General features: G+C 41.5%; 1 protein-coding gene across 3 annotated transcripts in view; it reads right to left on the reverse strand.

Moving 5' to 3' along the window:
• Window positions 1-13,094, reverse strand: part of igsf11 (immunoglobulin superfamily member 11) — a 272,948-nt gene that overhangs the window by 113,542 nt on the left and 146,312 nt on the right. For all 3 annotated transcript variants that reach the window (XM_080203904.1, XM_080203902.1, XM_080203903.1), the window contains one exon: window positions 7,045-7,200. In XM_080203904.1, the coding sequence (XP_080060030.1) occupies window positions 7,045-7,200 (156 nt within the window). The remainder of the gene's footprint in view (window positions 1-7,044; window positions 7,201-13,094) is intronic.

Raw genomic sequence — 13,094 nt, forward strand, 5'->3', positions numbered from 1 at the left:
AAGACACTTCCTTCTTGGAGTTGGTCACTCTCCAGCACTTGTGTGGTGTGAATGCTACTTATCAGTACAAGCTTGGATGTTACTTGTTAGTATGGGCTGCTTCAGTATCTAAGGAATTGTGAATGATACTGAATACTGTGCAATCACCAGAGAACATCCCCATTTCATGGTCACTGATGAAGCGGCTGAAGCTTAGGACTCTGCCCTGAGGAACTTAGGCAAAGAAAACCTAGGGCTGAGATTACTGGCCTTCAAAATTCACAAGCAACTTCTTGCCACGCCTCAAGTACGGAGCATTCCTTCAGGATAACTAGAGAGCTGTACGAGAGAAAATTATTTGCTACCACTTGAATTCTAACGTCTTATTCAGTAGATAGTCACGGCACTGTCATGTGCACCATGGTGACGTCAAGGAATGCGAATCCATGTGCTATTATCACAAAAGTTAGGACCACACCTCTATAACTTATTCAATTATCTCGCAAAGTTGTGTCTACATCCGCGAAAGACCTGCAGAGCCTTTTGTTTGTTTATCAAATCTCTTCTATAGGTAGGCCTATGAAGTACCAATGCATGCTTCACATGACAGAACACTGTCTGTAGCAAGCTCTGCAGCCACCTTCTTCCTGTTCCTTCCTTTCGCCTCCTCTTGCCCTTCCACCTCATTTGTAGTGTGCAGTTCACCCAGTGCTTCTTCCAGAGTTCCATCCTCTAAATGAGCCAAGATTCTTCTCCTCTGATTCTGTATGCACAAAGTGAGATGTTATGAAGGGTCACTGAACCCAACTCTTCAACTTAGGAAAACATATACAGACAGAGAAAAGGAACATATGTTGCAATGATATTCGATAAGATAAAAATCTAATGCAGCACACTGTAGTGCTCAAAAGGAAATGAGGATCTTAGCAACTAAGTAGGATAAGAAGAAAAACTAACAAAAGGTGGATACTTGCTGCACATTTTCTTCCCCCATTCCATCAATGGCTTCTGATGCAAAGATTTGCAGAAGTAAGGAAGGCATCAGAAGTTCAGATGACCATCTTTAATCCAGGTTTTCTCTTTAAAGTTATATAGCGCTTTCTCGTGTGTGCACAGGTAAAACAAAAGAGGCTGCATCTTTCTGCAGCCTACATCCCTTCTTGCATTCATCATAATGTATCATGCATGTTTGTTCTATCCCTTCTGGCATTCATCATAATGCATCATGCATGTTGGTTCTGATTGCACTGCTGTTGGATCATGCATTTGAGTGTAAAATAAAAAAGTCTTCAGTGCCACCTATATGTGCCTAGCAACAAGGAGGGCATGGAAGCATATGTCAGATAGCTGAAAGGATACATCAACATGGACAGTCAGATATTGAAGGTAATAATAAACTGTTCCCAGTATTCATGTGACAACCCAAAATCTTACAATGCAGTTGGCACTCCTGGAACATGCACAGGTTAACACAAGAGCCTGCAGCAGCTCCATTAAGTGTGGTTTATTAGAATTTATTATTAATGCAGTGTGTAAATATTCTACGGGCCTATTATTTTTGCATTTTGTTTGGATTTTAGTGGATCTTGGGAAAGGGAAGGCCCAGATCCCCAAGAGTTATGAATCCAGCTCGGCAAAGTAGTTTTCAATGGCTACCCACAAAATAAAATTTGCAGGTTCAGTTTATTGTGCTTCCAGTTCAATCCTAGCCATAGTCAGTATTTTTTTTGCAAGTCCCCGTTTATACTTACTATGTATAGCTGCACAAGGTCTCATTGTACTTCCAGTACCACAATTTGTTTCAACAATCCATTGGTTTGCATCAAGAAGTTTTTTTTGACTGGTCGGTATTTTTTTTAGAAAGTCTCAGGTTTTTGAAAGTTTTGTCAGATTCCAGGCCTGCATCTTAATGGAAACTAGCATAGCTGAGCGAGATGACACAGACCCTACAAAACTACAGCCAACAGAATCATAGAATCCCTACAGTACAGAAGGAGACCATTCGGCCCATCGAGCTTGCACTGACAACAATCCCAGCCATGTCCTATCCCCGTTACCCCACATATTTACCCTGCTAATCCCCCGACACTGAGCAGCAATTTACCATAGGAGCCAATCAACCTAACATGCACATCTTTGGACTGTGGCTGGAAACCAGAGCACCCAGAGGAAACCCACGCAGATACAGAGAGAAAGTGCAGTCACCCAAGGCCAGAATTGAACCCGGATCCCTGGTGCTGTGAGGCAGCAGTGCTAACCACTGTGCCACCATGCCACCCGAACTGAGAAGGGAATTGATCAAGACCATGAATAAGGAGGAGGAAAGCTACAATGTTGGCAGTGGGTGATAGTTTGATTAATTGTGATACATCTAAACAAATCTTTGCATATTTGTATGCAAGTATTATTCTGGATAGGTTTAACCATAATTAAATGACCATGAAAATGATGAAGCTAAGTCTGATGGCAAATACTTTTGAACTCTATGTGACCTCTGTCTGTGTCACATTGTCATATCTACTTCGAAGAAGTTTGCAGCACCACATTCTGACATGTTGCTTCATTTTTTTTCACCCAGGAACATATTCCCTCAACCTGCAGAAATGCAGTCTAAAACTGTAAATAAATATTTTAAGAATAAACTTGAAAAACAAAAAGATGAAAGTATCAAAACTATACTCAATAAAATGACTAAACATTGCAAGAGGATGTTTTATCATTGATGGTACTTTTCTGTCATTTTTGACCACTTTTATATTTAACAAGTTTATTTTAAACAACGAATACAGACAATGCAATCAGAAACCTCAGAGGAGTATGATGTATCATGAAGCTGAAGGAACATTATTATATAAAGTAATTTACCCGCAGCGATTCAGTGGGTTTTGTCCTTTTGACCGTGTCTATTAAATGAGCCTTTTTTTTGCTACATCAGGTTTAGCAACTGTTCCAAGTCAGCTCTTTGATGAGGCTATCAAGTCTTCATTTGAATAAATTTCAATCTGAAGTAAATCACTAGTAATAGGTGAAAAGAAAAGTTAAAAAGTATTTAATTTTAGGAACGGGTGCTCATGGCATTATTATTCTTCACTCCCCCCCACTTCCATCCTGATATCCGCAGATATGTTAGTTTCAAGTTTCATAAAAACATAGAAAATAGGTGCAGGAGTAGACTATTCATCCCCTCAATGTCTGCTCCACCATTCAACATGATCCTCTGTCTTAATGCCATCTCTACCGCTCTCCCCATATCCCTCAAAACCATTAGAGTCTAAAAATCTATTCCCTTCTTAAATATATTCAGTGACTTGACCTCCACAGGCTTCCTTGGTAGAGAATTTTGCTGGTTAACTACCTTCCTACTGAAGAAGTTTCCCCTCATTTCAGTCCTAAATGGCCTAGCCCATATCCTGAGACTGTGACCCCCTTGTTCTAGACTGTCAATCCAGATGAAATAACATCTCTGCATCCAGCCTGGTTAGAATTTTACACATTTCAATTCTAAATTCCAGTGAATACAGGCCCAGTCGACCCAATCTCTCCTCATACGACAATCCTGCCATCCCAGGAATCAGTCTGGTGAACCTTCACTGCACTTTCTCCGTGGCAAGTATATCCTTTCTTAGGTAAGGAGACCTAAACTGCACACAATACTCCAGGCATGATCGCGCCAAGGCCCTGCACAGCTGCAGTAAAACCTCCTATATGCAGGTCCTCTTGCAATGAAGCTAATCTGATCGTAAATTTGTCACTAGAAGCATTCCTCTTGTCTATGGTGTGCCAGTTGCCCCTTATTAAGCACCTCTCTGAACCAAGAATGTGGAGATCTCAGCAAATTAGTCCTCAAGTCAGACTAGCGGCAGAATTTAGTGGTATAACATGGGTCTTACCCACCAGTAGAAGAATCCCATATTACCTTCCCAAGGTAACCAGGAGCTTACTTAGACATCATAGGGTTTCCCACTGAATTAAAGCCCCTGTGGTGTGGAAACCCTTACCCCCTTCCCCCTATTGGTCAATCAAACGCAGATCTGCAGCACCGACATGTCACCGGGAGCCATGGCCATTGCATAGGGGCCTACCCAGAGAATCAGCAATGGGTCCTCTGGAGACAGGTAAGTGGGTGGGATGGGTGCTGCAGGTGGAGGAAAGGGGGGGGGGGGGGGTGGGGGAAAAAGGGTGGTTGACAACAAGAGAGGGGGTGGGCTGTGTCCCCATTCATCACTGATGTAGCCCCCTCCCCCAGAAGACTACAAAAGCATTCCCAACCCAGGTTCATAGGGAGCTGGAAAGGTGGCAGGATTTCCACACTATACCCCCCTATCTATTATTGCAAATCTTTTTGCCCCAATCCTGTCTGCAGGGAAGTTGGGAGGGGGCGGTGCTGGTTTTTATTAACATCCCAGGCATCCAGTTATTTTTTGTTCGTGCATTGAAGTGCAATAAATCCTCATGTGAAAGAAGTTGACAAGTGATTTTCAGCATCAGAATATCATACATGCAATTATGCAACTTGGGTTTGTCAACAAGCTGACATGGGAATCAAATCACGTCTTACATAAGAACATAAGAAATGGGAGGAGTAGGCCATCCAGCCCTTCGAGCCTGCCCTTCGACAGATCATGGCTGATCTGTCGTGGCTCAGTTCCACTTTCCTGCTTTCTCCCCATAACCCTTAATCCCCTCTCTTATCAAAAACCCATCAACCCACGTCTTAAAAATATTTAGCGAGGCAGCCTCCACCACTTCAACAGGCAGAGAATTCCAGAGATTCACCACCCTTTGAGTGAAGAAGTTCCTCCTCAACTCCGTTCTAAACCGCCCCCCTTTTATCTTGAGGCTGTGCCCCCTAGTCCTACTGTCTTTTTTGAGCGGGAAGAGTCTCTCCACCTCTATCCTATCCATCCCATTCATCATCTTATAAGTCTCAATGAGATCTCCCCTCATTCTTCTAAACTCTAACGAGTACAAGCCCAGTTTATTCAGCCTCTCCTCATAGCTCATAACATGCTAAGATATTTGAATATGAAATTTCTCACATTAGTAATCTTATTAAAGCAAACTTCATTCAGCATTCGAAAAATAAATATTAGTCCAATGCATTAACACGTGAAACCACTGAATCAGAGGTTTACATTGCAGAAAGAGGTCACTTAGCTATTGCTCTTTTCTAGAGTAATGCAAAACTAATCCAAGTGCCTATTCGCCTTTCCCATAATCTTGTGTTTCAATATTTATCCAGTTTTTCCTTAACAAATGCAATTCTCGCCTGTGGCAAAGCATGGCATAAAGAACTTACTCCCCGCTTTTCTTCTCACTCCTGTAACACATGCCTCCAGCTTCTTGTCAGAAGCCTTATGAAACATGGTCTTAAAAAATCCATATTCTCTTTCTTTACTGGACTTAACTTCCAGTGAGTAACTTCATCAAGCATCTACTGCAATTGTTCAAACGCCATTGCCATCACCAGGTCCATGCTGGCTGTCCTCCATTAACCCTTACATTTCTAGGTGATTACTAATTTTGTACCCATTTCTCACATTACATGGTATACTTTCAACCCAACGATTTGTGTCACAAAGATATTATGCTTCCATTAAACCGCACTGTATGGCACATGAGGTGCATCATAATCAAAATGACAAGTTTATCAAGCCTTTTTCTTCCTAAACTAACAATTTCCTTTAACACTATTTAAATAAAGTCCTTCAAAAATGAAAGGGATCAACATCAGGTTGCCAAATGGTAAACTGGAATAACCACTAATACAGGAGACCAAATATTCTTTGCAGTACTCGGGTTCCAGGCTACCACCACCATGAAAATGTCATAAAATATAACCAGGCAAGTGGATAATACAGATTGCAATGTATTAGATTAATATCTCACAATTTCACCAGATTGTCTTCCAGCAGAAATTTCAAACAGTTTAGCGTTTGTATTTTTGCCTGTGGTTATTTGTTTCCCTCAAGAGATTAAATAAGTTGTTTTGAGTCCATGACATGATGCATTGCAAATAGTGTGCTTAATGTGCCAAATGACCTTTTTCTCATTCCCTTCTTGCTAGCGTTTCTATATTCCTCATATTTAGCTTCCACTAATGGTGGCATAATTCTATTGTGTGCCCTGTCTACAGTCACAGAATTATTCTGTTTTAATAAAAATGTTGATTTTTTTTTTATGTAACATCACCAAACATTGAACACAGGTCTGCCAGAGGTGACAGCATTCATTCAGGATACAAATGTCCTGCTCGCAAACTCGCTTCCATTGCGGAAAGGACCTTAGATTGCAGAAATTCGCTTAATTTGTTATCCTTAGCAGCAAGCATCGAGAGGTCTGCAGAGGTGAACAGCGATGTCCCATGCCAACGTACAATCTCAATGTTGTAATCTATATCTGTTGCATTATATGATTCCTGCCTAAGAATAGCATCCCGGTCTATCGCTATTCACTATGATCTCCTGACATTTTACACCAATCTATTTCACGATTCCTTTGATTAATGTTGTCTGATCTTTTCCTTCCCCCAGTCATGACTTTCCCATTAATCTCCATCATTTCTCTTGTTCCCATTTGCAAAAAATTACCGTTCAATGCCACTGCTGCACTGATGCACTACATTTATTTTTATCAATATTTCCCGTGTTGTGTTTCAAAAACAAACTTCACAATCGTTAATGAGTTTCTGAGTTTTCTTGTATAAATGAGGCAGCTATTACATGGTAATTATATCAAAGGCGCAGTCTTCATCATCATCACTGTTGATTTAACTGATAAGAGCACTATAAGAAGCCAGAAATAATAAGGTAACGCTAGCTGAAAATGTTGACTTTGAAAATCAGCTTCCCTAAATCTATCAGCATTATCCATTTAACAGAAATGGATAATCAGGTAATTATAGATTTTATTTATGATATACGAGCCCAAAAGTGTTCACTCAGTACTGGACAAAACCACAAGACCATCAGCAATTCATTTTAAAGCTCACAAATTCATAGTAATAAAAAAAATCAGAAAGAACTTTCTTAACCAGGTGTACTGATAACCAAGTATGTACATTACCATGTACTGACATTGGTGGTAGTTTAGTTATTGAGTCCAGTTTTTCCCAGGAATACATCGCAGTGGGGATAGCTTCTTTGGAGTTACAAGTCAGCGTGACATCATTTCCAGTGTCAACAACTCCTTGAAGTCCACACAATGGGATAGTGGGTGGCACTGAAAGAAAAGATTGCAAAACATGAGCTCTGAAAAGCACAGCGAGAGCATCATTAAAACACATCTCCCCCACAAATTAATGAGAGCACAGATGCAAGCAGGCTTCATATCACCCGGGGAAATGCTTATATTTATTGCCTCATCATTTCGGTGGGAAAAGCCACAAAGCTCCTGCGTGACCGTTCAACTCAACAAATGATCAAAGTTACACATTTTTTGCAGTTGTCAAGTTACAGAAATGTACTCCTGTTACATCAGGTCTGATGTTAGCGACAATACTCAGCACCCCAATTTTTGTACTATTGCATAATGACAAAGTTCTGTTTGGGTACAATTCGTGTTTACCAGAGCATTCACCAATTCACAGCAGACTGTGCACTCAGTCAGCTTGTCACTTTGATCTGTGATTTGATTTAATTTTTAGGATCATTCACGGCATTTTACATTAAATTCTCAAATTAGAAAGATCACAAATGCTCACAGATCTAATCGTAGCAGAAACATTATTCTGCAATAATGCTGTCCCTCTCAATGAGATGATTGAGTAGGGATCTCATAGCGGGGTTGGTGGTAATGTTACATTAAATATAACTATGGCAGAAATCTGGCCCCAATTTGGGGGAGACACCTGAGGCGGTTGAGGCGTGGAAGTGCACATTGCCAGTTGGTGAGAGTTTGCCAGCACCATCCTGCCTCTAGATCATTTCCTTGGAGGCTGGATTCGGGTAGAACCCATCTGCAAAGAGCATGTGGGCAACTGAGATGATTGAAAAGTTCATCAATGATTAGAGAGAGGCTGACTGGAAAATTCCAGTTGGCCTGCAGGCCCTCCACAGCATTGGGGTGGTCTCTCAGTGGCAGACGACAGTTTGGGGCTACAGGTTGACTTTGAAGTCCCTCTCTCCCTCTAATTCCTCCTCCACAATGGTAGTCTGATAGCTGTGGCTTCAGAATGCAGAGTCCATTCTCTCTCTCTCTTTCCCTTAGCTGCAAGAACAGGATGCAGTTCATTCCAATGCAGAGGTTTATTGACTTTGTGGTTTTGAAAGCCATGATGTTGGGATGCCGGTGTTGGACTGGGGTAAAACAGAAAGAAATTCCACAACACCAGCTTAATGTCCAACAAGTTTATACGTAGCAAATGCCACAAGCTTTCGGAACAGGCTGTCTCAGCCACCTGACGAAGAGACAGCCTGTTCCGAAAGCTTGCGGCATTTGCTACAAATAAACTTGTTGGACATTAAGCTGGTGCTGTGGGAGTTCTTTATGTTTTGAAAGCCTGCCCACCCTCCTTAATTGAATAGCAAGCACGCCCTTTAGTCACTAGGTCAGACACAAAGGCAGTCAGCTCAGAGATCCTGACACCATTTGGAGGCCTCCTTGACATCAGGGTCCTGACCCAGAATGGATAATCCTGCCCCATGGGCTGCATTTTGTTGAGAGTGTGCCGATCCTGTTATCGGGATGAATTCCAGGTCAGGGACCCCAAAGATTAAGTATGGGGCATCACGATGGAGCCACGCTATTAACTCTGGCAATCGCTAATAGCCAGAATTATCAGGATTCTTCTGCAGGGGAAGCAGCTCTGCTTGAAAGCATTTGCCCATGGATGTGCTGAATTATGCTAATATGCTCATTTAAAAGGTAACTTTGTAGATTCGTTTCATGAAACACAGTTCCCCTGCTGTGCTCTTGTCTCCAGCGACAAGGCAAGCCACCAACACAGCAGTGGTCCGGTGTGCCTCAGACAAACTGGCACTGCCCTTGGAAAAGGCCATGACAGAATGTATTAAACACCTTTAATTGGCTTCCCTGAGTTGCCAGGCAGGTTGCCATTTGTGCATACAGCCCGACTCTGGGGAAGCGATCCGAAACAAGGAGGTGATTGTGCAGTTGGAAAATGCACTTCAAAATTTTACAGGCCTCTTCTGCACCTCCATCTTTCCAAAGGGCCGAAAAAGCTCCCAATGGCCTACATGCCTTTTTAAACAGCCCTCTCAATTTGTCCTGCCACCTTCAAAAGATTTGCATGCATACACACCCAGAATCACATCCTCTTTAGCTTACATTGCCTCCCCTCATTCTCCCTAGCAATATTATTTCACATCTCTCTGCATCATAAGTCTGTACATTTCAATAGCCTTTGTTCCAAAGTCTCTTCATATCCTCTTCAATGTTGACCATAGTTCCAAGTTCTGTGCCATCTGAAATGCTTAAATAAAGTTGTGTACATTTAAGTTTAGGTCATTAAGGTGCATCAAGTAGTTCAGTGGTCTGAACATCAATGCCTGGAAGACAGCACTGCACATCCCTAAAGCCTTAAAAACTGTTCACTCCTATTTACTTTATGCCCCTTGGCCAATTCACATTCACATAGTTATGCCTCACTAACTTGAATTTTGCTAACAAATCTATTGTGTGGTATTTTATTAGATGCATTTTGAAAGTCCATCAAGACAGCATCAGCTGCACAGCCACCATCCATCCTCCCCATTATTTCATGAAATAATTCAATTCAAATTAGTCAAACATGGTTTCTGCCATAATCTGGCTGTCTTTCAGTTATTAACCCATATTTTGCCAATTAATTGTGTCTTGGATTAGTGTCTGAGTACCAACGTTAGGCTGTCTGGCCCAAATTGTCAGGCTTACCATTCTCCCTGTTTTTGGAACAATGCTGTAACATCTGTAATCCTTCATTCCAAAACCTAAGAGATTGCAAGTTGTGACAGGGGCTCCACAGTTTCTGCCCTTCCTTCCCTCAGCAAAACCGTGGTGATGGAGGACTGCTTTCCTCTGGGTGGATGAGCTACACTCAGTCAAAAAGCTGTCCTCATCCCATATCTATTCGGTGATCTTATGATGCGAGACATTATATAAAATGCTGGTAAGATTCAGTGGCAGGACATCAATACTTTACCAACCTTTATTTTCTATTGCATTGACAAGCTGTCCAATTTGGACACCACAAATCCTTCCCTCAGCATTTAATTGGACACTCAGCTGTCTATCGACACATTCAGAGATCTAACACTGAATTCGTGTGGATGTGCTTCACCGCACCAACAACAGCATTGACAACTTCATACCACATATGGCACGGCAGTGAGGCAGCATGCATCTGTCGATAGATGAGGCAACTTTTAACTAAATAGTAACAGCTACATTCCTACAATAAAATGATCGCATAACACACCATCTGCAATATCTGCTTCACCTTCTGATGGAACACTTCCAAGCCCCATTCAGAATTGAAAGTATCTGCGAAATGCTGAGATTACTGTTGTGAACAACTAGCTCATGATTCATGCGTGTCAGAATGTACTTTAGAGGGCAGCTTGTGGTTTCAGGAATTTAAATTTAACTGTAGAAATTGGGATAAGTGCAATTGGGTCAATCTCGGAGTTTATTACTCTCAAAAGGTTGGAGAGCCACATGACTGATGATCATGTCTTTCTCGCTATTAACCTCATCAAACAGCAGGTGGGCTTACATAGCCAAAAAGCTGGAGAAATGCTGAATGCAATGCTTGCAAGAACAAGGGCAGTCCAGAGAGATGTTGCTGTTTTGGGAATTTGAGGGAAATTAGTTTTAAAACATTTAGAAAGTCCTGAAAGGTTGTAAAATCCAATTACTTAAATCGGATCAAAGAATAAATTCAAAATTTATTGCTCTTTCATGAGATCATTGCTGATCTGCACCTCAATTCCCATTTTCTTGCTTTTATTCCAAGTACCCGTTGCCCTTACCTAACGCAAATCTATTTACCTCAGTCTTGAAAGCTCCACGTGCCCAAAGTACCCACTGACTTTCTGGGGACAGAGTTCCGAATTTAAAACATCCTTTGTGTAAAAAAAAGGTACTTCTTGATATCACTTCCAAATGATCTACCTCCAATGTTAAGATCACGTCCCCTTGTTTTAGATTTCTCCATGACTCAATTGGGCTGGAAAGGATCTTGTACGTGCGACTCAATTTCATTCTATTGCCTAGGATTTTGCATCGAATTATCTTTTGTTTTGAGTAAAGCATGGCAGTCGCAGTACGTATCACAAAGAAATCAAAGGAAAAGAGGTAAAATATGTCACAACAGCACCCTCTAGTGCATTGCTTCATTTCTGCACAAAGACAAGTACATATTAAAAATCTAAAAAAAATGCCTAAATTATCTATAGAGTGCAACATTTTCCCAATGGTTCTATTATCCCATGAAAATGTTGTTTTCAAAATATTGAAGTTTTCCAAATATACCACCAATTACATTTATTTGTCCACTAATATAACGCAAAGACAAAAACTGTGGCAGGAATGCAGCCTTCTGTAACCCACACAATACTCATGCTAAATATGCATGATAGCTATACTCAAAAGAAAGAATAATTCAGTGCAAAATCCTTTCCAGCCCAATTGAGCCATGGAGAAATCTAAAACAAGGGAACATAATGTGTCTTAGCAGAAATTAATGGCAATAATCTTTTAATAATTGGTGCAGGAAAATGATTTTTCATTTTATTTTATGGAGAGACATTATGGTTTCTAAGCTTTTTTTTTAAGATATGCTCTGGTCTGGTGTCTTTCAAACACACTTTGAATACTTCACATTCTTTTTCTTTATGTCAAAATGTTCATTGTAGCTTTCTGCATTCAATTTATTTCTCATCCCTTCAAGTCTGCTTTACTTAAAACTTGGTTAATGACTCTCAGTTCTTCTCAAATTAAGTGCTAGGGAAGGAAGCAATCACTCACTATGTGGGAGCAAAGGATCTTCAACTCTCAGCCATGACTTTAAAGGCCGCTGCCATCTTTTTTCTTAGTTATTCTTTCTCAAGAAGTGGGTGTCACTGGCTAGGCCTGGGTCTATTGCCCAGCTTCTTAAAATGTGTAGTCCAGGCGGTGTAGGTACACCATTACACTGTTAGGTAGGGAATTCCAGGATTTTAATCCAAAGACAGTTAAGGAGCGGCAATATATTTCCAAGTCGGGAAGGTATGTGGCTTGGAGAGGAATTTGCAGGCGGTGGTGTTCCTGTGCTACTGCCACCCTTTTCCTTCTAGTTGGAAAAGGCTGCAGATTTGAAGCTTTTTTTCTCAAAACAGCCTTGCTGAGTTGTTTCAGTACCTTGAAGAAAGTTGATTCCATGTGTCAGTGTGGATTGAGCGAACATTTAAGGCCAGTGCAGCTCTTTCCATCATGAGGTCATTAGCTGAAGTTCTGGGGTCACGAGCTCTGCAACAGCAATGTCTGCACTGGAGCTCCGACAACGTTAACAGCTGCGAGTCCCCTTAAAATCCTTACTTTGGTCTTAAATAGTAGTCAGGGCCTGAAACACCCTGACCTCTGCCGCTGAACAGGTGGAATCATAAGTATGTGAAGATACACAATGCGCACACACAGGAAATGCTGTGTTAAGTGTTTGATAGCTTCAATTAGGTTTGCCATTCCATTGATCAATGAGCCGGATTCGGAACCGAGTGGGATGGTGATCACTGGAGTTGACCTAATTGATACTGCCATCTCTCTATACAACAGCACATTCCACAATTCTGGTTCGACTCCTCAGAATTCCATACCATCAGGGCACAGAAGCCAACACCAGGCAGCCTAGGAATAAGCACCAAAGATTCAACCAGCAATGGCTCCCTGTCAGAAACAATGCCATGAGAGGAGGGCCTGCTCAGTGCTGAGGGTTTTTTGAAGAGCATGACTAGACAACACAGTCAAACTCACTCAAAGGGTTGAATGACCCTCTTCTGCACTGTACGATTCTGTGGATCCTAAGGTGCTCAAATAGGATTGGTGGGGCAAGGTGAGAGGCAGAAGGATTCAGACACAAAAATGAGAATTTTTAATTTGTGGTGCTGGTAAACTGACAGTCACAGTCCTGTGAGCACAAG

The sequence above is a fragment of the Carcharhinus amblyrhynchos genome, chromosome 15 (assembly GCF_965287045.1).
Source record: "Carcharhinus amblyrhynchos chromosome 15, sCarAmb.v2.hapA, whole genome shotgun sequence".
Taxonomy (NCBI): Eukaryota; Metazoa; Chordata; class Chondrichthyes; order Carcharhiniformes; family Carcharhinidae; genus Carcharhinus; species Carcharhinus amblyrhynchos.